Source organism: Lactuca virosa, chromosome 5, assembly GCF_052849685.1.
Source record: "Lactuca virosa cultivar CGN04683 chromosome 5, Lactuca_virosa_CGN04683_v6, whole genome shotgun sequence".
Taxonomy (NCBI): domain Eukaryota; kingdom Viridiplantae; phylum Streptophyta; class Magnoliopsida; order Asterales; family Asteraceae; genus Lactuca; species Lactuca virosa.
Window position 1 is genome coordinate 416,559,823 of NC_136430.1, and position 24,946 is coordinate 416,584,768.

At 33.2% G+C, this 24,946-nt stretch overlaps 4 protein-coding genes and 1 non-coding gene across 5 annotated transcripts; 4 read left to right on the forward strand and 1 right to left on the reverse strand.

Moving 5' to 3' along the window:
* Positions 1 to 1,012: 1,012 nt before the first annotated feature.
* On the reverse strand, positions 1,013 to 1,085 carry TRNAA-UGC (transfer RNA alanine (anticodon UGC)). The gene has a single exon. It is a non-coding gene; the product is annotated as a tRNA-Ala (tRNA).
* Positions 1,086 to 1,163: 78 nt separating this feature from the next.
* Positions 1,164 to 4,530, forward strand: LOC145112241 (DNA polymerase delta small subunit-like). The gene is made up of 15 exons (XM_079048431.1): positions 1,164 to 1,304; positions 1,755 to 1,834; positions 1,957 to 2,086; positions 2,163 to 2,269; positions 2,372 to 2,498; positions 2,590 to 2,697; positions 2,775 to 2,890; positions 2,965 to 3,048; positions 3,139 to 3,207; positions 3,273 to 3,344; positions 3,482 to 3,573; positions 3,705 to 3,832; positions 3,945 to 4,046; positions 4,134 to 4,201; positions 4,343 to 4,530. Exons 2-15 carry the CDS (start codon positions 1,772 to 1,774, stop codon positions 4,394 to 4,396), a joined length of 1,320 nt encoding a protein of 439 aa, XP_078904557.1. The 5' UTR covers positions 1,164 to 1,304; positions 1,755 to 1,771; the 3' UTR covers positions 4,397 to 4,530.
* Positions 4,531 to 8,212: 3,682 nt separating this feature from the next.
* LOC145115475 (DNA polymerase delta small subunit-like) lies at positions 8,213 to 10,987 on the forward strand. The gene is made up of 14 exons (XM_079051767.1): positions 8,213 to 8,315; positions 8,438 to 8,567; positions 8,644 to 8,750; positions 8,853 to 8,979; positions 9,071 to 9,178; positions 9,256 to 9,371; positions 9,445 to 9,528; positions 9,618 to 9,686; positions 9,752 to 9,823; positions 9,961 to 10,052; positions 10,162 to 10,289; positions 10,402 to 10,503; positions 10,591 to 10,658; positions 10,800 to 10,987. Exons 1-14 carry the CDS (start codon positions 8,253 to 8,255, stop codon positions 10,851 to 10,853), a joined length of 1,320 nt encoding a protein of 439 aa, XP_078907893.1. The 5' UTR covers positions 8,213 to 8,252; the 3' UTR covers positions 10,854 to 10,987.
* Positions 10,988 to 14,650: 3,663 nt separating this feature from the next.
* Positions 14,651 to 17,449, forward strand: LOC145115476 (DNA polymerase delta small subunit-like). The gene is made up of 14 exons (XM_079051769.1): positions 14,651 to 14,753; positions 14,876 to 15,005; positions 15,082 to 15,188; positions 15,291 to 15,417; positions 15,509 to 15,616; positions 15,694 to 15,809; positions 15,883 to 15,966; positions 16,056 to 16,124; positions 16,190 to 16,261; positions 16,399 to 16,490; positions 16,624 to 16,751; positions 16,864 to 16,965; positions 17,053 to 17,120; positions 17,262 to 17,449. Exons 1-14 carry the CDS (start codon positions 14,691 to 14,693, stop codon positions 17,313 to 17,315), a joined length of 1,320 nt encoding a protein of 439 aa, XP_078907895.1. The 5' UTR covers positions 14,651 to 14,690; the 3' UTR covers positions 17,316 to 17,449.
* Positions 17,450 to 21,102: 3,653 nt separating this feature from the next.
* LOC145115477 (DNA polymerase delta small subunit-like) lies at positions 21,103 to 23,894 on the forward strand. Its single transcript, XM_079051770.1, has 14 exons — positions 21,103 to 21,205; positions 21,328 to 21,457; positions 21,534 to 21,640; positions 21,743 to 21,869; positions 21,961 to 22,068; positions 22,146 to 22,261; positions 22,335 to 22,418; positions 22,507 to 22,575; positions 22,641 to 22,712; positions 22,850 to 22,941; positions 23,069 to 23,196; positions 23,309 to 23,410; positions 23,498 to 23,565; positions 23,707 to 23,894. The coding sequence occupies exons 1-14, from the start codon at positions 21,143 to 21,145 to the stop codon at positions 23,758 to 23,760; spliced, it is 1,320 nt and encodes a 439-aa protein (XP_078907896.1). The 5' UTR covers positions 21,103 to 21,142; the 3' UTR covers positions 23,761 to 23,894.
* Positions 23,895 to 24,946: the final 1,052 nt, after the last annotated feature.

Here is a 24,946-nt window from a genome sequence, read left to right on the forward strand (position 1 = left end):
ATATTAATGGAAGATTTTTTTCTGAACAATAATTGTTTATTTAAAAGCAGGGTCAGTCTCATGGGCGGTTCAACCGTTTTGGGGGCTCAAAGCGAGCCAAAAATTTGGGGCCCTTTGGCCTTTGCTATACTCGGAAGAAGAATATGTCGCAAAAATCAAAATCGGTAGAAGAATGCAATGTCATTTTAGTTTCATGAATGCAGCGATCGTTGATTTATTCTTCCGCTTCATTTATTTTGTGGTTACCGAATTGGATTTTTTAATGAACTAAACTTTTGGACTTTGGAGAATATGGGACCACTTAGAATTGGGGGCCCTAAGCGCTTGCTTAAAAAATCTCAACATAGAGTCGGCCATGGTATAGAGGTCCAAAATTTTAATTTTTTGATAATCCGTCACTAATATGACATATGACTCGCACTAAATATGCACATAGAAGTGATATAAACAGGTTTCGATAAATAAGTCATTACTAACCACCTTATTTAATTACATTGGTAAAGCCCCAATGAGGCAATGACTTTTGGTTAGACAACTTACAACTATGACGTGACCATATAATCCAAAATTAATACTATAAATCTTCACTCCAAATAATAGGCCCATTCATTAAAAATTTCTACCCCATTGATCAATCAAATAGTTCACAACGATTGGTCCATTAGTGGTCAATAATAGAACTAATACAGGTCCAGTTGGAGTAATGGACAAAATGAATCCATTGAACTCTTTATGTTAGGCCCACCAATTAAAATATAATACAAAGTACAAGTAACGCTAGTCGCTAGATACAAGTTACAAATAAAATTTGCTCAAAGACACTATTTATAACGTTATTTGAGAATTTAAAAAGTTAAGGAAAAAATATTAAAACTCATAGTTCATGAAAAATTAGATAATAAAAAATTTCCTCAAAGACACTATTTGTAACGTTATTTGAGAATTTAAAAAGTTAAGGAAATTATTTTTAAAAATCATATTTCATCAAAAATTAAATTATATTAACAAAATGTGGAGATGCGGGGTATCGAACCCCGTACCTCTCGCATGCAAAGCGAGCGCTCTACCATGTGAGCTACATCCCCATATTGATCTCCGCTTTGCTTTGGAGATACATATACCATAAAAGGTTCCAAATGGGTTCTTCTTCCAGAATTCTTCTTCCCCCCAAATCCCCAATGCTTTCGGTTCCCGCCTCCCTTCACTCAACAATCCTCCCTGTCGGGAATTCACCGCCGACCTCCTCTCTCTCTTACACGCCGGCGCTTTGTCACTGCAGTTCTTCTTCTGGTTGGTTTCTGCAGGTAATCTCGCGTTCTCCCATTTAAGGACTGATTGTTCGTGTTATTTTCGGAATTTATTCTGGTATCGAAAATCTAGATGATACATAAAGAAAAGGGGAAATTGTACTCTTCATTTGTTTTTAATCAGTTTTGTTATGTTTGTCAACGGGATTTTGAAACTGATCTGTTGTTACTTGCAAGTGCTTGAGTGACCTAGAAAGTCCTGTTTTGGAAGCTGAGTTGCTGCAAAATGAGTTTAATGTTGTGCTAACTAGCTTTGATTCCCACTGAATAGAGCACAACACGTACTTTATGCTTACAATCGTGTATTCTTCTAGATGCATCTATATAAACAATTGGAAGTTTGGACAAAAAATAGCAAATTAATGGCAATCATTAATGGATGATATAAAGTTGGAATTTCATTTTGTTGCAGATCATAAATCAACACTTGTTTGTTTGTTCTTACAGCGTTACCTACAATAGCTATGACACCCATGGATATTGAAACAGAAACACTTGACAGAAAACAATCTCTCTATCGATCCATGGTATCTTTTGCTTCTTTACAATTTTTATACAGTGAACTTGGTTAAAAGTTAAAACCTGCTTAGTGCATATTTATATGCTTACAAACATCTTCTTTCTTGTGGTGTAATTTCATGGTTAACAGGATGAGATTTTTGAAATTCAGAAAGAGATGTACAAGGGTCAACAATATAGTCAGATATACTACATAAGGTTACACTTGATCAGAACTCTCATTTACTCTCTTCTTCCAAATTGGAAACCTCACTTGCCAGGTACATTCTGCCATTTCAGATTATCTTTTATGTTTTCTTTTTATGATTCTTACTATCTACTTTTGTCATGATGCAGTGTGTACAGTTTTAGGGCTAGAAAAAGGCAAAGAGTGCATTGTTGTTGGAACACTTTATAAGCATATGAAACTCAAACCTACAATCCTCAGTGAGTACTCAAAAGAGGTATAAATTATGATTTGATAATTGATATTAACACTGCTTCCCTTTTGTTTTCATATCATGTCTATAAGCTTTTATAAATCTTTGTCATTCTATTTTACACAGAGGTCTGTAACTCCACTTGTGACCCCTGATAATTTTGTGCACGAAGATGATAATCTTGTTCTTGAAGATGAAAGTGGAAGAGTTAATCTTAAAGGCAGTGTACTATCACCTTCTGTATATGTAACAGGTATTTATCAATTATCATTTAATCTTATCCTTAAACTTCAAATCTTCAAAATTGTATTGAATCTTGATTTATTTTGTTTGTTATCCAATAGGAAATGTTGTTGCTTTGCATGGAAAAGAAACCAATAGTGGTGATTTTCTTGTTGAAGATATTCTTGAAGCTGGTTTACCACCACAGTTGGATCTCCCAAATAAATCAGGTATCATATTCATCATTCATGCCTTTTAATTTTTTTTCACTTTTTTCTGTTTTGACAATTATGTCCTTTGTAAACAGGAGAAGATAAATATGTTGTCTTGGTATCTGGATTAAATGTTGGAAGCAGTTCTTCTAATCCACTTCAACTGCAGCTTCTTGTTGACCACATTACTGGTCATCTAGGAGACAAAACGGTCCCACACTCACTATTTTCTTATTTTTTTTAAAAAAAGTAATTATTTATCTTATCTCTCTATGTTATAAACAGGAGCAACAATCAGCAGCTGAGATAGTTCAAGTGGTTGTTGCTGGAAATTCTGTCAAAATTGACCATGGTCTTCTTAATGGTCAGGTAATAAAGTTGATTTTTTTTTTTAAATTCCAAATTCATAAAAATTACTAGTGATGACATCATCATGTATGCCATATTCATTGGTTGCAGAATTTGGGTTCCAAGGACCAATCTAAGTTATATGAGCCACTCAAAGAACTTGATATCTTTTTGACTCAGGTACTTTAATTAATTTATTAAAAATTTAAAATCCATTTTTTAGATGTTAATTATTTTGTATGCAGATTGCTGCAAGTATGCCAATTGATATCATGCCAGGATACAATGACCCTGCAAACTTTGCTCTCCCACAGCAGGTTTTGTAATACTATAAAATTCAAGATTTGTTTATTAATTATTATAGCATATCCTACTTTATTTTCTTCATATTTACAATATTAAACTTTATAAAAAGAAATGAAAGTACATTGCTATTTCTTGCATTCCTGTACAGCCTTTGAACAGATGCCTTTTTCGTGGATCATCAGCCTATAACACATTTAGGTCATGCACTAATCCTCACCTCTTTGATGTGGATAATGTGAGGTAAGATATATATATATATATATATATATATATATATATATATATATATATATATATTAATTATTATTTTTAATGTGAATAAAAAGAATGAAAGTACAATGCTCTAATAGAATATGTTTGATTTGTTTTAGGTTTCTTGGAACATCTGGGCAAAATATTGATGATCTTGAAAAATATTCAGAAGCAAAAGATAAATTGGAATTCATGGAAAGGACATTGAGGTGGAGGCACCTAGCCCCAACTGCACCAAACACCCTTGGTACCATTTTTGTTATTATTATTATTATTATTATTTTTATAAATGCAAGAAATAGAAATGTATTTATATCTTATATTTATAGTATTCTATTTTTGTTTCTTTGTATTACAAGGGTGTTACCCCTTCACTGATAGGGACCCTTTCTTCATTGAGAGCTGCCCTCATGTTTACTTTGTTGGGAATCAGGATAAATATGCAACTCGCATTGTAAAAGGTTCTTGTAAAAAACCTATTTTTTAAATAAAATAAAATTATGTGTTGACCTTTGACCTTGTATGATATTGGTCAAACTTTGTTGCAGGATCAGAGGGGCAGGTGGTGAGAGTCATTTGCGTTCCGAAGTTTAGTGAGACGGGCATTGCTGTTATGGTAAGTATTATATTTATAAGTTTTAACTAACTCACTACTTATGGTTAATTACCAAATGACGATTTTACCCCTCTATATAAATGGTGGTTATTCCTACATATTTCTTTATGTTATAATCAGTTTAATACTCTTATTTTGTAGGTGAATTTGAAAAATCTGGAGTGTCATACTTTGAGTTTCGGGACTGATATATAAACTTCATCTCTCCAAACCTTCTTCATATTTGTTGGTTTTGTTTTTGTATTTTCATAGATTGATATGTATTGTTATTATGGATATTGTTTTGTATTGTTGGAATCAAAATTACAAGTTGGATAAATTTTTAGTTGTGGGGTGATGTGTTCAAATCAAATTAACGTAGTTATTAATTTCTTTAAAAGATGAATATTGGTCATATTAATCTAAATCTAAAAATTGTTTGTTTGACATTCCAAATCAAAATGACGGCGAATGGGAAATTTATAAAAAAGTATTTTGTAATTTTATGACCTAGAAAGGTAACGAACTTTGGTCTTTGTCCACATTTAGGTAATTATGTTTTTTTCGTTCACATTTGACCATTGAACTTGTTTGACCTGTTCAAAATAGGTTGGTAATTACGGTAATATTATCCTATTATGAACAGGTCAAACAAGTTTATTGGTCAAATGTGTACAAAAAAAACATGGTTACCTAAATATGGACAAAAACCAAAGTTTCTTACCCGTTTTGGTAATATTGGACAAGAACCGTCTCAGAGACTATGCCTTGGGATTAGGCTACAACAATCAATGAACAATTAGGTTAGGCTTGGTTTAACCAAGTTCAGTCACAACTAGTCATGGACTAGTTTGTGTTGCTAGGTCTTTAAAGCACATACAGCCTAGCCCCTAAGCATATACAACCTAACCCCTAACTAGTTGGGCCTAAACTGGTTAGCCCAAGACTTGACCGTTTCCTCATACATAAAGACCGGACAACCCAATTTCATGTCACGTCAATGGATCTTATGACTACGTGCACTTAACATAAATAACCCAATATTACCAAAATGGGTAATGAACTTTGGTTTTTGTCCATATTTAGGTAACCATGTTTTTTTCGTACACATTTGACCATTAAACTTGTTTGACCTGTTCATAATAGGGTAATGTTACCGCTAATTACCAGTCATATTACCTTATTTTGAAAATGTCAAACAAGTTCAATGGTCAAATGTGTACGAAAAAAACATGGTTACCTTAATGTGAACAAAAACCAAAGTTCGTTACATTTCTAGTTCATTAACCCTTTTATATATATATATATATATATATATATATATATATATATATATATATATATATATATATATATATATATATATATATAAGTCTTTATATTTTGGTTTTATTGATAAAAATTTTATCCCTGCTTTTTTTTCTTTTTCAATTGAACTATCGGAACCAGTTATTACTTGCATCAGTTTTTGATGATGGAACTAAATCAAAACTTAATACGAAACACATCTACATACCAAGTATTTGGTTGAAAAATCTCCAGATGAAAAACACGATTAAAATGAAAATGATCTGTAGATGAAATTTTTTTCCCAATTGCATAAACAGGTTTTGTGACAATTATGAAACTATTGTTGACATTGGTAACTATTATGAAAATCCAAAAGAGAAAGAAGACCGTATGACGTTTGTTGTTTGGATTTTTAAAAATCGATTATAATTTAGATGGTGTTTCAACACACATACACACAAAATAAAAAAAAATTCAATAAGTTAGGATTTTTATGTTTTCAAAACTCCTTATAATAGTTTTGGGTTGTAAAAGTCAAATACCCCTTAAAACATATAAGTTAAGACAAAAGTTTTTAAAAACCAAATTATTGACTTATTGACTTTTTCCACCACAAAAGCTAATCAAAACACTTTTTAAAAAAAAAAATCATTTTCTCACTACTATAAATCAGTAAGTCATTTTGCCTAAAAGTTATTTTGAGGTTCAAAATGAAATCCTAAACACCCTTTTAATCTTAAAATATATAAGACTTGAGGTTAAAAATTATTATGCATTGAAAAAAAAAGTACTTATATTTTGGCCTATTGACAAAAAAGCCACCCTTGACACTTTGCTTACAGTTTAACCATCGAAACCTACTATTGTTTGTAGTAACTTAAAAATTGAGCCAAATTGCAAGTAATAGTCGGTTCTAATTGTTATATTGCAAAAAAAAAGGTGATTTTTTGTCAATAGAACCAAAATATAGGAACTTTTATGCATATTTCCCTTATATATTGACAAGATGCTTTTGTATAAGCATGCGGATATTGTAAGCATTTCATTCGATTTTGTAACACCCATAAAATCATGCCAAATTTAAACTTTAAAAAAACATTTCGAAACCATGAGTCATTACAAAACTTGTTTTCAAAATGTATAATATCAGAGTATCCCAGAAACATAAACATAAATGTGAGGAGTTGTACGATCACGCCTTTGCCTTTCCGCGATCCCCTGATGTACCTGAAACAATAAACTTTAACTGTAAGCCCGAGGCTTAGTGAGTTCCCCCAAAATACCGATACACTGCACATAACACATATATAAATAACAGCATGTACTGGGTCCACAACTTTACAGTCTGGATTACCCCTGGGCCCACAGTGTGAGTCTGGATTGCCTTCCGGGCCCACAACTCACATCTGGATTGCCACCGAGCCCACAGTACGAGTCTGGTATGCCCCACCTGGCCCTCAACTCGTATCTGGAATGCTCACGAGCCCACAGTACGAGTCTGGCATGCCCCGCCTGGCCCTCAGCTCGTATCTGGAATGCTCCCGGGTTTGTTGGTTACCGCACGGAGCAGTATCACCTCAACCCATCCCACATAATATGTCGACATATAACACAACTAATGCACATAAAAGTAATCACATAATAATACAGGTAGTCCTACATATCTACCTAACTGGCATAACAACTAGCATGCAACACTCACTCATACTCAACATACCATCAACTGCTAGGATATCATATCCAATGGGCCGGCCTTGGTGCCATAGACCCCTTAGTATAGTGAGGTAACTCACCTCGCAAGTAGTGCTGAAGTACCGAAAACCTCTGATCGTTGTCTCACCGGAAATCCCAAACAATCACATAATAAATACCAAGTCAATACACCACATAACAGTCTTGACTAAGGGTCCACACAATCCATCATGTCCATTCTCTTTATTGGGTCAAGGCCCAATGCCAAGTCCATAACCTTGAAAGTCCTTATGCAAAGCCCATTATTGGCCCAATTTACCAAATTGGGCCCAACTCCCTAATTGAGCCTAATTCCAAGATCCATTATCAAAACTTGGCCCAAAACATCATATTCATAAAGTCCAGCAAAGGCCCAAATCCAACTAGTCCATAAACAACCCAAAACCCGAAGCCCAAATGTCAAAAGCCCAACAGAGGACGTACGCGGGGCGTACTCCTCTGGTACGCTGGGCATACTCGTTCTGACGTTGACCACCATCGGGGTGGTTGACCCAGTACGCTGGGCGTACTGGATTTACGTTGGGCGTACGTAGTGGTTTGCCAAAATCTTAATAAGTGCTTAATGGCTTAAGCACTTAAGCCCAAACTTCAGATCCAGTGACTAAATGTGCCTAGGACCCATAAAGTCATGCAATCCAGATGATACATAAAGAAAAGGGGAAATTGTACTCTTCATTTGTTTTTAATCAGTTTTGTTATGTTTGTCAACGGGATTTTGAAACTGATCTGTTGTTACTTGCAAGTGCTTGAGTGACCTAGAAAGTCTTGTTTTGGAAGCTGAGTTGCAGCAAAATGAGTTTAATGTTGTGCTAACTAGCTTTGATTCCCACTGAATAGAGCACAACACGTACTTTATGCTTACAATCGTGTATTCTTCTAGATGCATCTATATAAACAATTGGAAGTTTGGACAAAAAATAGCAAATTAATGGCAATCATTAATGGATGATATAAAGTTGGAATTTCATTTTGTTGCAGATCATAAATCAACACTTGTTTGTTTGTTCTTACAGCGTTACCTACAATAGCTATGACACCCATGGATATTGAAACAGAAACACTTGACAGAAAACAATCTCTCTATCGATCCATGGTATCTTTTGCTTCTTTACAATTTTTATACAGTGAACTTGGTTAAAAGTTAAAACCTGCTTAGTGCATATTTATATGCTTACAAACATCTTCTTTCTTGTGGTGTAATTTCATGGTTAACAGGATGAGATTTTTGAAATTCAGAAAGAGATGTACAAGGGTCAACAATATAGTCAGATATACTACATAAGGTTACACTTGATCAGAACTCTCATTTACTCTCTTCTTCCAAATTGGAAACCTCACTTGCCAGGTACATTATGCCATTTCAGATTATCTTTTATGTTTTCTTTTTATGATTCTTATTATCTACTTTTGTCATGATGCAGTGTGTACAGTTTTAGGGCTAGAAAAAGGCAAAGAGTGCATTGTTGTTGGAACACTTTATAAGCATATGAAACTCAAACCTACAATCCTCAGTGAGTACTCAAAAGAGGTATAAATTATGATTTGATAATTGATATTAACACTGCTTCCCTTTTGTTTTCATATCATGTCTATAAGCTTTTATAAATCTTTGTCATTCTATTTTACACAGAGGTCTGTAACTCCACTTGTGACCCCTGATAATTTTGTACACGAAGATGATAATCTTGTTCTTGAAGATGAAAGTGGAAGAGTTAATCTTAAAGGCAGTGTACTATCACCTTCTGTATATGTAACAGGTATTTATCAATTATCATTTAATCTTATCCTTAAACTTCAAATCTTCAAAATTGTATTGAATCTTGATTTATTTTGTTTGTTATCCAATAGGAAATGTTGTTGCTTTGCATGGAAAAGAAACCAATAGTGGTGATTTTCTTGTTGAAGATATTCTTGAAGCTGGTTTACCACCACAGTTGGATCTCCCAAATAAATCAGGTATCATATTCATCATTCATGCCTTTTAATTTTTTTTCACTTTTTTCTGTTTTGACAATTATGTCCTTTGTAAACAGGAGAAGATAAATATGTTGTCTTGGTATCTGGATTAAATGTTGGAAGCAGTTCTTCTAATCCACTTCAACTGCAGCTTCTTGTTGACCACATTACTGGTCATCTAGGAGACAAAACGGTCCCACACTCACTATTTTCTTATTTTTTTTAAAAAAGTAATTATTTATCTTATCTCTCTATGTTATAAACAGGAGCAACAATCAGCAGCTGAGATAGTTCAAGTGGTTGTTGCTGGAAATTCTGTCAAAATTGACCATGGTCTTCTTAATGGTCACGTAATAAAGTTGATTTTTTTTTTAAATTCCAAATTCATAAAAATTACTAGTGATGACATCATCATGTATGCCATATTCATTGGTTGCAGAATTTGGGTTCCAAGGACCAATCTAAGTTATATGAGCCACTCAAAGAACTTGATATCTTTTTGACTCAGGTACTTTAATTAATTTATTAAAAATTTAAAATCCATTTTTTAGATGTTAATTATTTTGTATGCAGATTGCTGCAAGTATGCCAATTGATATCATGCCAGGATACAATGACCCTGCAAACTTTGCTCTCCCACAGCAGGTTTTGTAATACTATAAAATTCAAGATTTGTTTATTAATTATTATAGCATATCCTACTTTATTTTCTTCATATTTACAATATTAAACTTTATAAAAAGAAATGAAAGTACATTGCTATTTCTTGCATTCCTGTACAGCCTTTGAACAGATGCCTTTTTCGTGGATCATCAGCCTATAACACATTTAGGTCATGCACTAATCCTCACCTCTTTGATGTGGATAATGTGAGGTAAGATATATATATATATATATATATATATATATTAATTATTATTTTTAATGTGAATAAAAAGAATGAAAGTACAATGCTCTAATAGAATATGTTTGATTTGTTTTAGGTTTCTTGGAACATCTGGGCAAAATATTGATGATCTTGAAAAATATTCAGAAGCAAAAGATAAATTGGAATTCATGGAAAGGACATTGAGGTGGAGGCACCTAGCCCCAACTGCACCAAACACCCTTGGTACCATTTTTGTTATTATTATTATTATTATTATTTTTATAAATGCAAGAAATAGAAATGTATTTATATCTTATATTTATAGTATTCTATTTTTGTTTCTTTGTATTACAAGGGTGTTACCCCTTCACTGATAGGGACCCTTTCTTCATTGAGAGCTGCCCTCATGTTTACTTTGTTGGGAATCAGGATAAATATGCAACTCGCATTGTAAAAGGTTCTTGTAAAAAACCTATTTTTTAAATAAAATAAAATTATGTGTTGACCTTTGACCTTGTATGATATTGGTCAAACTTTGTTGCAGGATCAGAGGGGCAGGTGGTGAGAGTCATTTGCGTTCCGAAGTTTAGTGAGACGGGCATTGCTGTTATGGTAAGTATTATATTTATAAGTTTTAACTAACTCACTACTTATGGTTAATTACCAAATGACGATTTTACCCCTCTATATAAATGGTGGTTATTCCTACATATTTCTTTATGTTATAATCAGTTTAATACTCTTATTTTGTAGGTGAATTTGAAAAATCTGGAGTGTCATACTTTGAGTTTCGGGACTGATATATAAACTTCATCTCTCCAAACCTTCTTCATATTTGTTGGTTTTGTTTTTGTATTTTCATAGATTGATATGTATTGTTATTATGGATATTGTTTTGTATTGTTGGAATCAAAATTACAAGTTGGATAAATTTTTAGTTGTGGGGTGATGTGTTCAAATCAAATTAACGTAGTTATTAATTTCTTTAAAAGATGAATATTGGTCATATTAATCTAAATCTAAAAATTGTTTGTTTGACATTCCAAATCAAAATGACGGCGAATGGGAAATTTATAAAAAAGTATTTTGTAATTTTATGACCTAGAAAGGTAACGAACTTTGGTCTTTGTCCACATTTAGGTAATTATGTTTTTTTCGTTCACATTTGACCATTGAACTTGTTTGACCTGTTCAAAATAGGTTGGTAATTACGGTAATATTATCCTATTATGAACAGGTCAAACAAGTTTATTGGTCAAATGTGTACAAAAAAAACATGGTTACCTAAATATGGACAAAAACCAAAGTTTCTTACCCGTTTTGGTAATATTGGACAAGAACCGTCTCAGAGACTATGCCTTGGGATTAGGCTACAACAATCAATGAACAATTAGGTTAGGCTTGGTTTAACCAAGTTCAGTCACAACTAGTCATGGACTAGTTTGTGTTGCTAGGTCTTTAAAGCACATACAGCCTAGCCCCTAAGCATATACAACCTAACCCCTAACTAGTTGGGCCTAAACTGGTTAGCCCAAGACTTGACCGTTTCCTCATACATAAAGACCGGACAACCCAATTTCATGTCACGTCAATGGATCTTATGACTACGTGCACTTAACATAAATAACCCAATATTACCAAAATGGGTAATGAACTTTGGTTTTTGTCCATATTTAGGTAACCATGTTTTTTTCGTACACATTTGACCATTAAACTTGTTTGACCTGTTCATAATAGGGTAATGTTACCGCTAATTACCAGTCATATTACCTTATTTTGAAAATGTCAAACAAGTTCAATGGTCAAATGTGTACGAAAAAAACATGGTTACCTTAATGTGAACAAAAACCAAAGTTCGTTACATTTCTAGTTCATTAACCCTTTTATATATATATATATATATATATATATATATATATATATATATATATATATATATATATAAGTCTTTATATTTTGGTTTTATTGATAAAAATTTTATCCCTGCTTTTTTTTCTTTTTCAATTGAACTATCGGAACCAGTTATTACTTGCATCAGTTTTTGATGATGGAACTAAATCAAAACTTAATACGAAACACATCTACATACCAAGTATTTGGTTGAAAAATCTCCAGATGAAAAACACGATTAAAATGAAAATGATCTGTAGATGAAATTTTTTTCCCAATTGCATAAACAGGTTTTGTGACAATTATGAAACTATTGTTGACATTGGTAACTATTATGAAAATCCAAAAGAGAAAGAAGACCGTATGACGTTTGTTGTTTGGATTTTTAAAAATCGATTATAATTTAGATGGTGTTTCAACACACATACACACAAAATAAAAAAAAATTCAATAAGTTAGGATTTTTATGTTTTCAAAACTCCTTATAATAGTTTTGGGTTGTAAAAGTCAAATACCCCTTAAAACATATAAGTTAAGACAAAAGTTTTTAAAAACCAAATTATTGACTTATTGACTTTTTCCACCACAAAAGCTAATCAAAACACTTTTTAAAAAAAAAATCATTTTCTCACTACTATAAATCAGTAAGTCATTTTGCCTAAAAGTTATTTTGAGGTTCAAAATGAAATCCTAAACACCCTTTTAATCTTAAAATATATAAGACTTGAGGTTAAAAATTATTATGCATTGAAAAAAAAAGTACTTATATTTTGGCCTATTGACAAAAAAGCCACCCTTGACACTTTGCTTACAGTTTAACCATCGAAACCTACTATTGTTTGTAGTAACTTAAAAATTGAGCCAAATTGCAAGTAATAGTCGGTTCTAATTGTTATATTGCAAAAAAAAAGGTGATTTTTTGTCAATAGAACCAAAATATAGGAACTTTTATGCATATTTCCCTTATATATTGACAAGATGCTTTTGTATAAGCATGCGGATATTGTAAGCATTTCATTCGATTTTGTAACACCCATAAAATCATGCCAAATTTAAACTTTAAAAAAACATTTCGAAACCATGAGTCATTACAAAACTTGTTTTCAAAATATATAATATCAGAGTATCCCAGAAACATAAACATAAATGTGAGGAGTTGTACGATCACGCCTTTGCCTTTCCGCGATCCCCTGATGTACCTGAAACAATAAACTTTAACTGTAAGCCCGAGGCTTAGTGAGTTCCCCCAAAATACCGATACACTGCACATAACACATATATAAATAACAGCATGTACTGGGTCCACAACTTTACAGTCTGGATTACCCCTGGGCCCACAGTGTGAGTCTGGATTGCCTTCCGGGCCCACAACTCACATCTGGATTGCCACCGAGCCCACAGTACGAGTCTGGTATGCCCCACCTGGCCCTCAACTCGTATCTGGAATGCTCACGAGCCCACAGTACGAGTCTGGCATGCCCCGCCTGGCCCTCAGCTCGTATCTGGAATGCTCCCGGGTTTGTTGGTTACCGCACGGAGCAGTATCACCTCAACCCATCCCACATAATATGTCGACATATAACACAACTAATGCACATAAAAGTAATCACATAATAATACAGGTAGTCCTACATATCTACCTAACTGGCATAACAACTAGCATGCAACACTCACTCATACTCAACATACCATCAACTGCTAGGATATCATATCCAATGGGCCGGCCTTGGTGCCATAGACCCCTTAGTATAGTGAGGTAACTCACCTCGCAAGTAGTGCTGAAGTACCGAAAACCTCTGATCGTTGTCTCACCGGAAATCCCAAACAATCACATAATAAATACCAAGTCAATACACCACATAACAGTCTTGACTAAGGGTCCACACAATCCATCATGTCCATTCTCTTTATTGGGTCAAGGCCCAATGCCAAGTCCATAACCTTGAAAGTCCTTATGCAAAGCCCATTATTGGCCCAATTTACCAAATTGGGCCCAACTCCCTAATTGAGCCTAATTCCAAGATCCATTATCAAAACTTGGCCCAAAACATCATATTCATAAAGTCCAGCAAAGGCCCAAATCCAACTAGTCCATAAACAACCCAAAACCCGAAGCCCAAATGTCAAAAGCCCAACAGAGGACGTACGCGGGGCGTACTCCTCTGGTACGCTGGGCATACTCGTTCTGACGTTGACCACCATCGGGGTGGTTGACCCAGTACGCTGGGCGTACTGGATTTACGTTGGGCGTACGTAGTGGTTTGCCAAAATCTTAATAAGTGCTTAATGGCTTAAGCACTTAAGCCCAAACTTCAGATCCAGTGACTAAATGTGCCTAGGACCCATAAAGTCATGCAATCCAGATGATACATAAAGAAAAGGGGAAATTGTACTCTTCATTTGTTTTTAATCAGTTTTGTTATGTTTGTCAACGGGATTTTGAAACTGATCTGTTGTTACTTGCAAGTGCTTGAGTGACCTAGAAAGTCCTGTTTTGGAAGCTGAGTTGCAGCAAAATGAGTTTAATGTTGTGCTAACTAGCTTTGATTCCCACTGAATAGAGCACAACACGTACTTTATGCTTACAATCGTGTATTCTTCTAGATGCATCTATATAAACAATTGGAAGTTTGGACAAAAAATAGCAAATTAATGGCAATCATTAATGGATGATATAAAGTTGGAATTTCATTTTGTTGCAGATCATAAATCAACACTTGTTTGTTTGTTCTTACAGCGTTACCTACAATAGCTATGACACCCATGGATATTGAAACAGAAACACTTGACAGAAAACAATCTCTCTATCGATCCATGGTATCTTTTGCTTCTTTACAATTTTTATACAGTGAACTTGGTTAAAAGTTAAAACCTGCTTAGTGCATATTTATATGCTTACAAACATCTTCTTTCTTGTGGTGTAATTTCATGGTTAACAGGATGAGATTTTTGAAATTCAGAAAGAGATGTACAAGGGTCAACAATATAGTCAGATATACTACATAAGGTTACACTTGATCAGAACTCTCATTTACTCTCTTCTTCCAAATTGGAAACCTCACTTGCCAGGTACATTCTGCCATTTCAGATTATCTTTTATGTTTTCTTTTTATGATTCTTATTATCTACTTTTGTCATGATGCAGTGTGTACAGTTTTAGGGCTAGAAAAAGGCAAAGAGTGCATTGTTGTTGGAACACTTTATAAGCATATGAAACTCAAACCTACAATCCTCAGTGAGTACTCAAAAGAGGTATAAATTATGATTTGATAATTGATATTAACACTGCTTCCCTTTTGTTTTCATATCATGTCTATAAGCTTTTATAAATCTTTGTCATTCTATTTTACACAGAGGTCTGTAACTCCACTTGTGACCCCTGATAATTTTGTACACGAAGATGATAATCTTGTTCTTGAAGATGAAAGTGGAAGAGTTAATCTTAAAGGCAGTGTACTATCACCTTCTGTATATGTAACAGGTATTTATCAATTATCATTTAATCTTATCCTTAAACTTCAAATCTTCAAAATTGTATTGAATCTTGATTTATTTTGTTTGTTATCCAATAGGAAATGTTGTTGCTTTGCATGGAAAAGAAACCAATAGTGGTGATTTTCTTGTTGAAGATATTCTTGAAGCTGGTTTACCACCACAGTTGGATCTCCCAAATAAATCAGGTATCATATTCATCATTCATGCCTTTTAATTTTTTTTCACTTTTTTCTGTTTTGACAATTATGTCCTTTGTAAACAGGAGAAGATAAATATGTTGTCTTGGTATCTGGATTAAATGTTGGAAGCAGTTCTTCTAATCCACTTCAACTGCAGCTTCTTGTTGACCACATTACTGGTCATCTAGGAGACAAAACGGTCCCACACTCACTATTTTCTTATTTTTTTAAAAAAAGTAATTATTTATCTTATCTCTCTATGTTATAAACAGGAGCAACAATCAGCAGCTGAGATAGTTCAAGTGGTTGTTGCTGGAAATTCTGTCAAAATTGACCATGGTCTTCTTAATGGTCACGTAATAAAGTTGATTTTTTTTTTAAATTCCAAATTCATAAAAATTACTAGTGATGACATCATCATGTATGCCATATTCATTGGTTGCAGAATTTGGGTTCCAAGGACCAATCTAAGTTATATGAGCCACTCAAAGAACTTGATATCTTTTTGACTCAGGTACTTTAATTAATTTATTAAAAATTTAAAATCCATTTTTTAGATGTTAATTATTTTGTATGCAGATTGCTGCAAGTATGCCAATTGATATCATGCCAGGATACAATGACCCTGCAAACTTTGCTCTCCCACAGCAGGTTTTGTAATACTATAAAATTCAAGATTTGTTTATTAATTATTATAGCATATCCTACTTTATTTTCTTCATATTTACAATATTAAACTTTATAAAAAGAAATGAAAGTACATTGCTATTTCTTGCATTCCTGTACAGCCTTTGAACAGATGCCTTTTTCGTGGATCATCAGCCTATAACACATTTAGGTCATGCACTAATCCTCACCTCTTTGATGTGGATAATGTGAGGTAAGATATATATATATATATATATATATATATATATATATATATATATATATATATATTAATTATTATTTTTAATGTGAATAAAAAGAATGAAAGTACAATGCTCTAATAGAATATGTTTGATTTGTTTTAGGTTTCTTGGAACATCTGGGCAAAATATTGATGATCTTGAAAAATATTCAGAAGCAAAAGATAAATTGGAATTCATGGAAAGGACATTGAGGTGGAGGCACCTAGCCCCAACTGCACCAAACACCCTTGGTACCATTTTTGTTATTATTATTATTATTATTATTTTTATAAATGCAAGAAATAGAAATGTATTTATATCTTATATTTATAGTATTCTATTTTTGTTTCTTTGTATTACAAGGGTGTTACCCCTTCACTGATAGGGACCCTTTCTTCATTGAGAGCTGCCCTCATGTTTACTTTGTTGGGAATCAGGATAAATATGCAACTCGCATTGTAAAAGGTTCTTGTAAAAAACCTATTTTTTAAATAAAATAAAATTATGTGTTGACCTTTGACCTTGTATGATATTGGTCAAACTTTGTTGCAGGATCAGAGGGGCAGGTGGTGAGAGTCATTTGCGTTCCGAAGTTTAGTGAGACGGGCATTGCTGTTATGGTAAGTATTATATTTATAAGTTTTAACTAACTCACTACTTATGGTTAATTACCAAATGACGATTTTACCCCTCTATATAAATGGTGGTTATTCCTACATATTTCTTTATGTTATAATCAGTTTAATACTCTTATTTTGTAGGTGAATTTGAAAAATCTGGAGTGTCATACTTTGAGTTTCGGGACTGATATATAAACTTCATCTCTCCAAACCTTCTTCATATTTGTTGGTTTTGTTTTTGTATTTTCATAGATTGATATGTATTGTTATTATGGATATTGTTTTGTATTGTTGGAATCAAAATTACAAGTTGGATAAATTTTTAGTTGTGGGGTGATGTGTTCAAATCAAATTAACGTAGTTATTAATTTCTTTAAAAGATGAATATTGGTCATATTAATCTAAATCTAAAAATTGTTTGTTTGACATTCCAAATCAAAATGACGGCGAATGGGAAATTTATAAAAAAGTATTTTGTAATTTTATGACCTAGAAAGGTAACGAACTTTGGTCTTTGTCCACATTTAGGTAATTATGTTTTTTTCGTTCACATTTGACCATTGAACTTGTTTGACCTGTTCAAAATAGGTTGGTAATTACGGTAATATTATCCTATTATGAACAGGTCAAACAAGTTTATTGGTCAAATGTGTACAAAAAAAACATGGTTACCTAAATATGGACAAAAACCAAAGTTTCTTACCCGTTTTGGTAATATTGGACAAGAACCGTCTCAGAGACTATGCCTTGGGATTAGGCTACAACAATCAATGAACAATTAGGTTAGGCTTGGTTTAACCAAGTTCAGTCACAACTAGTCATGGACTAGTTTGTGTTGCTAGGTCTTTAAAGCACATACAACCTAGCCCCTAAGCATATACAACCTAACCCCTAACTAGTTGGGCCTAAACTGGTTAGCCCAAGACTTGACCGTTTCCTCATACATAAAGACCGGACAACCCAATTTCATGTCACGTCAATGGATCTTATGACTACGTGCACTTAACATAAATAACCCAATATTACCAAAATGGGTAATGAACTTTGGTTTTTGTCCATATTTAGGTAACCATGTTTTTTTCGTACACATTTGACCATTAAACTTGTTTGACCTGTTCATAATAGGGTAATGTTACCGCTAATTACCAGTCATATTACCTTATTTTGAAAATGTCAAACAAGTTCAATGGTCAAATGTGTACGAAAAAAACATGGTTACCTTAATGTGAACAAAAACCAAAGTTCGTTACATTTCTAGTTCATTAACCCTTTTATATATATATATATATATATATATATATATATATATATATATATATATAAGTCTTTATATTTTGGTTTTATTGATAAAAATTTTATCCCTGCTTTTTTTTCTTTTTCAATTGAACTATCGGAACCAGTTATTACTTGCATCAGTTTTTGATGATGGAACTAAATCAAAACTTAATACGAAACACATCTACATACCAAGTATTTGGTTGAAAAATCTCCAGATGAAAAACACGATTAAAATGAAAATGATCTGTAGATGAAATTTTTTTCCCAATTGCATAAACAGGTTTTGTGACAATTATGAAACTATTGTTGACATTGGTAACTATTATGAAAATCCAAAAGAGAAAGAAGACCGTATGACGTTTGTTGTTTGGATTTTTAAAAATCGATTATAATTTAGATGGTGTTTCAACACACATACACACAAAATAAAAAAAAATTCAATAAGTTAGGATTTTTATGTTTTCAAAACTCCTTATAATAGTTTTGGGTTGTAAAAGTCAAATACCCCTTAAAACATATAAGTTAAGACAAAAGTTTTTAAAAACCAAATTATTGACTTATTGACTTTTTCCACCACAAAAGCTAATCAAAACACTTTTTTAAAAAAAAATCATTTTCTCACTACTATAAATCAGTAAGTCATTTTGCCTAAAAGTTATTTTGAGGTTCAAAATGAAATCCTAAACACCCTTTTAATCTTAAAATATATAAGACTTGAGGTTAAAAATTATTATGCATTGAAAAAAAAAGTACTTATATTTTGGCCTATTGACAAAAAAGCCACCCTTGACACTTTGCTTACAGTTTAACCATCGAAACCTACTATTGTTTGTAGTAACTTAAAAATTGAGCCAAATTGCAAGTAATAGTCGGTTCTAATTGTTATATTGCAAAAAAAAAGGTGATTTTTTGTCAATAGAACCAAAATATAGGAACTTTTATGCATATTTCCCTTATATATTGACAAGATGCTTTTGTATAAGCATGCGGATATTGTAAGCATTTCATTCGATTTTGTAACACCCATAAAATCATGCCAAATTTAAACTTTAAAAAAACATTTCGAAACCATGAGTCATTACAAAACTTGTTTTCAAAATATATAATATCAGAGTATCCCAGAAACATAAACATAAATGTGAGGAGTTGTACGATCACGCCTTTGCCTTTCCGCGATCCCCTGATGTACCTGAAACAATAAACTTTAACTGTAAGCCCGAGGCTTAGTGAGTTCCCCCAAAATACTGATACACTGCACATAACACATATATAAATAACAGCATGTACTGGGTCCACAACTTTACAGTCTGGATTACCCCTGGGCCCACAGTGTGAGTCTGGATTGCCTTCCGGGCCCACAACTCACATCTGGATTGCCACCGAGCCCACAGTACGAGTCTGGTATGCCCCACCTGGCCCTCAACTCGTATCTGGAATGCTCACGAGCCCACAGTACGAGTCTGGCATGCCCCGCCTGGCCCTCAGCTCGTATCTGGAATGCTCCCGGGTTTGTTGGTTACCGCACGGAGCAGTATCACCTCAACCCATCCCACATAATATGTCGACATATAACACAACTAATGCACATAAAAGTAATCACATAATAATACAGGTAGTCCTACATATCTACCTAACTGGCATAACAACTAGCATGCAACACTCACTCATACTCAACATACCATCAACTGCTAGGATATCATATCCAATGGGCCGGCCTTGGTGCCATAGACCCCTTAGTATAGTGAGGTAACTCACCTCGCAAGTAGTGCTGAAGTACCGAAAACCTCTGATCGTTGTCTCACCGGAAATCCCAAACAATCACATAATAAATACCAAGTCAATACACCACATAACAGTCTTGACTAAGGGTCCACACAATCCATCATGTCCATTCTCTTTATTGGGTCAAGGCCCAATGCCAAGTCCATAACCTTGAAAGTCCTTATGCAAAGCCCATTATTGGCCCAATTTACCAAATTGGGCCCAACTCCCTAATTGAGCCTAATTCCAAGATCCATTATCAAAACTTGGCCCAAAACATCATATTCATAAAGTCCAGCAAAGGCCCAAATCCAACTAGTCCATAAACAACCCAAAACCCGAAGCCCAAATGTCAAAAGCCCAACAGAGGACGTACGCGGGGCGTACTCCTCTGGTACGCTGGGCATACTCGTTCTGACGTTGACCACCATCGGGGTGGTTGACCCAGTACGCTGGGCGTACTGGATTTACGTTGGGCGTACGTAGTGGTTTGCCAAAATCTTAATAAGTGCTTAATGGCTTAAGCACTTAAGCCCAAACTTCAGATCCAGTGACTAAATGTGCCTAGGACCCATAAAGTCATGCAATCCAGATGATACATAAAGAAAAGGGGAAATTGTACTCTTCATTTGTTTTTAATCAGTTTTGTTATGTTTGTCAACGGGATTTTGAAACTGATCTGTTGTTACTTGCAAGTGCTTGAGTGACCTAGAAAGTCCTGTTTTGGAAGCTGAGTTGCAGCAAAATGAGTTTAATGTTGTGCTAACTAGCTTTGATTCCCACTGAATAGAGCACAACACGTACTTTATGCTTACAATCGTGTATTCTTCTAGATGCATCTATATAAACAATTGGAAGTTTGGACAAAAAATAGCAAATTAATGGCAATCATTAATGGATGATATAAAGTTGGAATTTCATTTTGTTGCAGATCATAAATCAACACTTGTTTGTTTGTTCTTACAGCGTTACCTACAATAGCTATGACACCCATGGATATTGAAACAGAAACACTTGACAGAAAACAATCTCTCTATCGATCCATGGTATCTTTTGCTTCTTTACAATTTTTATACAGTGAACTTGGTTAAAAGTTAAAACCTGCTTAGTGCATATTTATATGCTTACAAACATCTTCTTTCTTGTGGTGTAATTTCATGGTTAACAGGATGAGATTTTTGAAATTCAGAAAGAGATGTACAAGGGTCAACAATATAGTCAGATATACTACATAAGGTTACACTTGATCAGAACTCTCATTTACTCTCTTCTTCCAAATTGGAAACCTCACTTGCCAGGTACATTCTGCCATTTCAGATTATCTTTTATGTTTTCTTTTTATGATTCTTATTATCTACTTTTGTCATGATGCAGTGTGTACAGTTTTAGGGCTAGAAAAAGGCAAAGAGTGCATTGTTGTTGGAACACTTTATAAGCATATGAAACTCAAACCTACAATCCTCAGTGAGTACTCAAAAGAGGTATAAATTATGATTTGATAATTGATATTAACACTGCTTCCCTTTTGTTTTCATATCATGTCTATAAGCTTTTATAAATCTTTGTCATTCTATTTTACACAGAGGTCTGTAACTCCACTTGTGACCCCTGATAATTTTGTACACGAAGATGATAATCTTGTTCTTGAAGATGAAAGTGGAAGAGTTAATCTTAAAGGCAGTGTACTATCACCTTCTGTATATGTAACAGGTATTTATCAATTATCATTTAATCTTATCCTTAAACTTCAAATCTTCAAAATTGTATTGAATCTTGATTTATTTTGTTTGTTATCCAATAGGAAATGTTGTTGCTTTGCATGGAAAAGAAACCAATAGTGGTGATTTTCTTGTTGAAGATATTCTTGAAGCTGGTTTACCACCACAGTTGGATCTCCCAAATAAATCAGGTATCATATTCATCATTCATGCCTTTTAATTTTTTTTCACTTTTTTCTGTTTTGACAATTATGTCCTTTGTAAACAGGAGAAGATAAATATGTTGTCTTGGTATCTGGATTAAATGTTGGAAGCAGTTCTTCTAATCCACTTCAACTGCAGCTTCTTGTTGACCACATTACTGGTCATCTAGGAGACAAAACGGTCCCACACTCACTATTTTCTTATTTTTTTAAAAAAAGTAATTATTTATCTTATCTCTCTATGTTATAAACAGGAGCAACAATCAGCAGCTGAGATAGTTCAAGTGGTTGTTGCTGGAAATTCTGTCAAAATTGACCATGGTCTTCTTAATGGTCACGTAATAAAGTTGATTTTTTTTTAAATTCCAAATTCATAAAAATTACTAGTGATGACATCATCATGTATGCCATATTCATTGGTTGCAGAATTTGGGTTCCAAGGACCAATCTAAGTTATATGAGCCACTCAAAGAACTTGATATCTTTTTGACTCAGGTACTTTAATTAATTTATTAAAAATTTAAAATCCATTTTTTAGATGTTAATTATTTTGTATGCAGATTGCTGCAAGTATGCCAATTGATATCATGCCAGGATACAATGACCCTGCAAACTTTGCTCTCCCACAGCAGGTTTTGTAATACTATAAAATTCAAGATTTGTTTATTAATTATTATAGCATATCCTACTTTATTTTCTTCATATTTACAATATTAAACTTTATAAAAAGAAATGAAAGTACATTGCTATTTCTTGCATTCCTGTACAGCCTTTGAACAGATGCCTTTTTCGTGGATCATCAACCTATAACACATTTAGGTCATGCACTAATCCTCACCTCTTTGATGTGGATAATGTGAGGTAAGATATATATATATATATATATATATATATATATATATATATATATATATTAATTATTATTTTTAATGTGAATAAAAAGAATGAAAGTACAATGCTCTAATAGAATATGTTTGATTTGTTTTAGGTTTCTTGGAACATCTGGGCAAAATATTGATGATCTTGAAAAATATTCAGAAGCAAAAGATAAATTGGAATTCATGGAAAGGACATTGAGGTGGAGGCACCTAGCCCCAACTGCACCAAACACCCTTGGTACCATTTTTGTTATTATTATTATTATTATTATTTTTATAAATGCAAGAAATTGAAATGTATTTATATCTTATATTTATAGTATTCTATTTTTGTTTCTTTGTATTACAAGGGTGTTACCCCTTCACTGATAGGGACCCTTTCTTCATTGAGAGCTGCCCTCATGTTTACTTTGTTGGGAATCAGGATAAATATGCAACTCGCATTGTAAAAGGTTCTTGTAAAAAACCTATTTTTTAAATAAAATAAAATTATGTGTTGACCTTTGACCTTGTATGATATTGGTCAAACTTTGTTGCAGGATCAGAGGGGCAGGTGGTGAGAGTCATTTGCGTTCCGAAGTTTAGTGAGACGGGCATTGCTGTTATGGTAAGTATTATATTTATAAGTTTTAACTAACTCACTACTTATGGTTAATTACCAAATGACGATTTTACCCCTCTATATAAATGGTGGTTATTCCTACATATTTCTTTATGTTATAATTAGTTTAATACTCTTATTTTGTAGGTGAATTTGAAAAATCTGGAGTGTCATACTTTGAGTTTCGGGACTGATATATAAACTTCATCTCTCCAAACCTTCTTCATATTTGTTGGTTTTGTTTTTGTATTTTCATAGATTGATATGTATTGTTATTATGGATATTGTTTTGTATTGTTGGAATCAAAATTACAAGTTGGATAAATTTTTAGTTGTGGAGTGATGTGTTCAAATCAAATTAACGTAGTTATTAATTTCTTTAAAAGATGAATATTGGTCATATTAATCTAAATCTAAAAATTGTTTGTTTGACATTCCAAATCAAAATGACGGCGAATGGGAAATTTATAAAAAAGTATTTTGTAATTTTATGACCTAGAAAGGTAACGAATTTTGGTCTTTGTCCACATTTAGGTAATTATGTTTTTTTCGTTCACATTTGACCATTGAACTTGTTTGACCTGTTCAAAATAGGTTGGTAATTACGGTAATATTATCCTATTATGAACAGGTCAAACAAGTTTATTGGTCAAATGTGTACAAAAAAAACATGGTTACCTAAATATGGACAAAAACCAAAGTTTCTTACCCGTTTTGGTAATATTGGACAAGAACCGTCTCAGAGACTATGCCTTGGGATTAGGCTACAACAATCAATGAACAATTAGGTTAGGCTTGGTTTAACCAAGTTCAGTCACAACTAGTCATGGACTAGTTTGTGTTGCTAGGTCTTTAAAGCACATACAGCCTAGCCCCTAAGCATATACAACCTAACCCCTAACTAGTTGGGCCTAAACTGGTTAGCCCAAGACTTGACCGTTTCCTCATACATAAAGACCGGACAACCCAATTTCATGTCACGTCAATGGATCTTATGACTACGTGCACTTAACATAAATAACCCAATATTACCAAAATGGGTAATGAACTTTGGTTTTTGTCCATATTTAGGTAACCATGTTTTTTTCGTACACATTTGACCATTAAACTTGTTTGACCTGTTCATAATAGGGTAATGTTACCGCTAATTACCAGTCATATTACCTTATTTTGAAAATGTCAAACAAGTTCAATGGTCAAATGTGTACGAAAAAAACATGGTTACCTTAATGTGAACAAAAACCAAAGTTCGTTACATTTCTAGTTCATTAACCCTTTTATATATATATATATATATATATATATATATATATATATATATATATATATATATATATATATATATATATATATATAAGTCTTTATATTTTGGTTTTATTGATAAAAA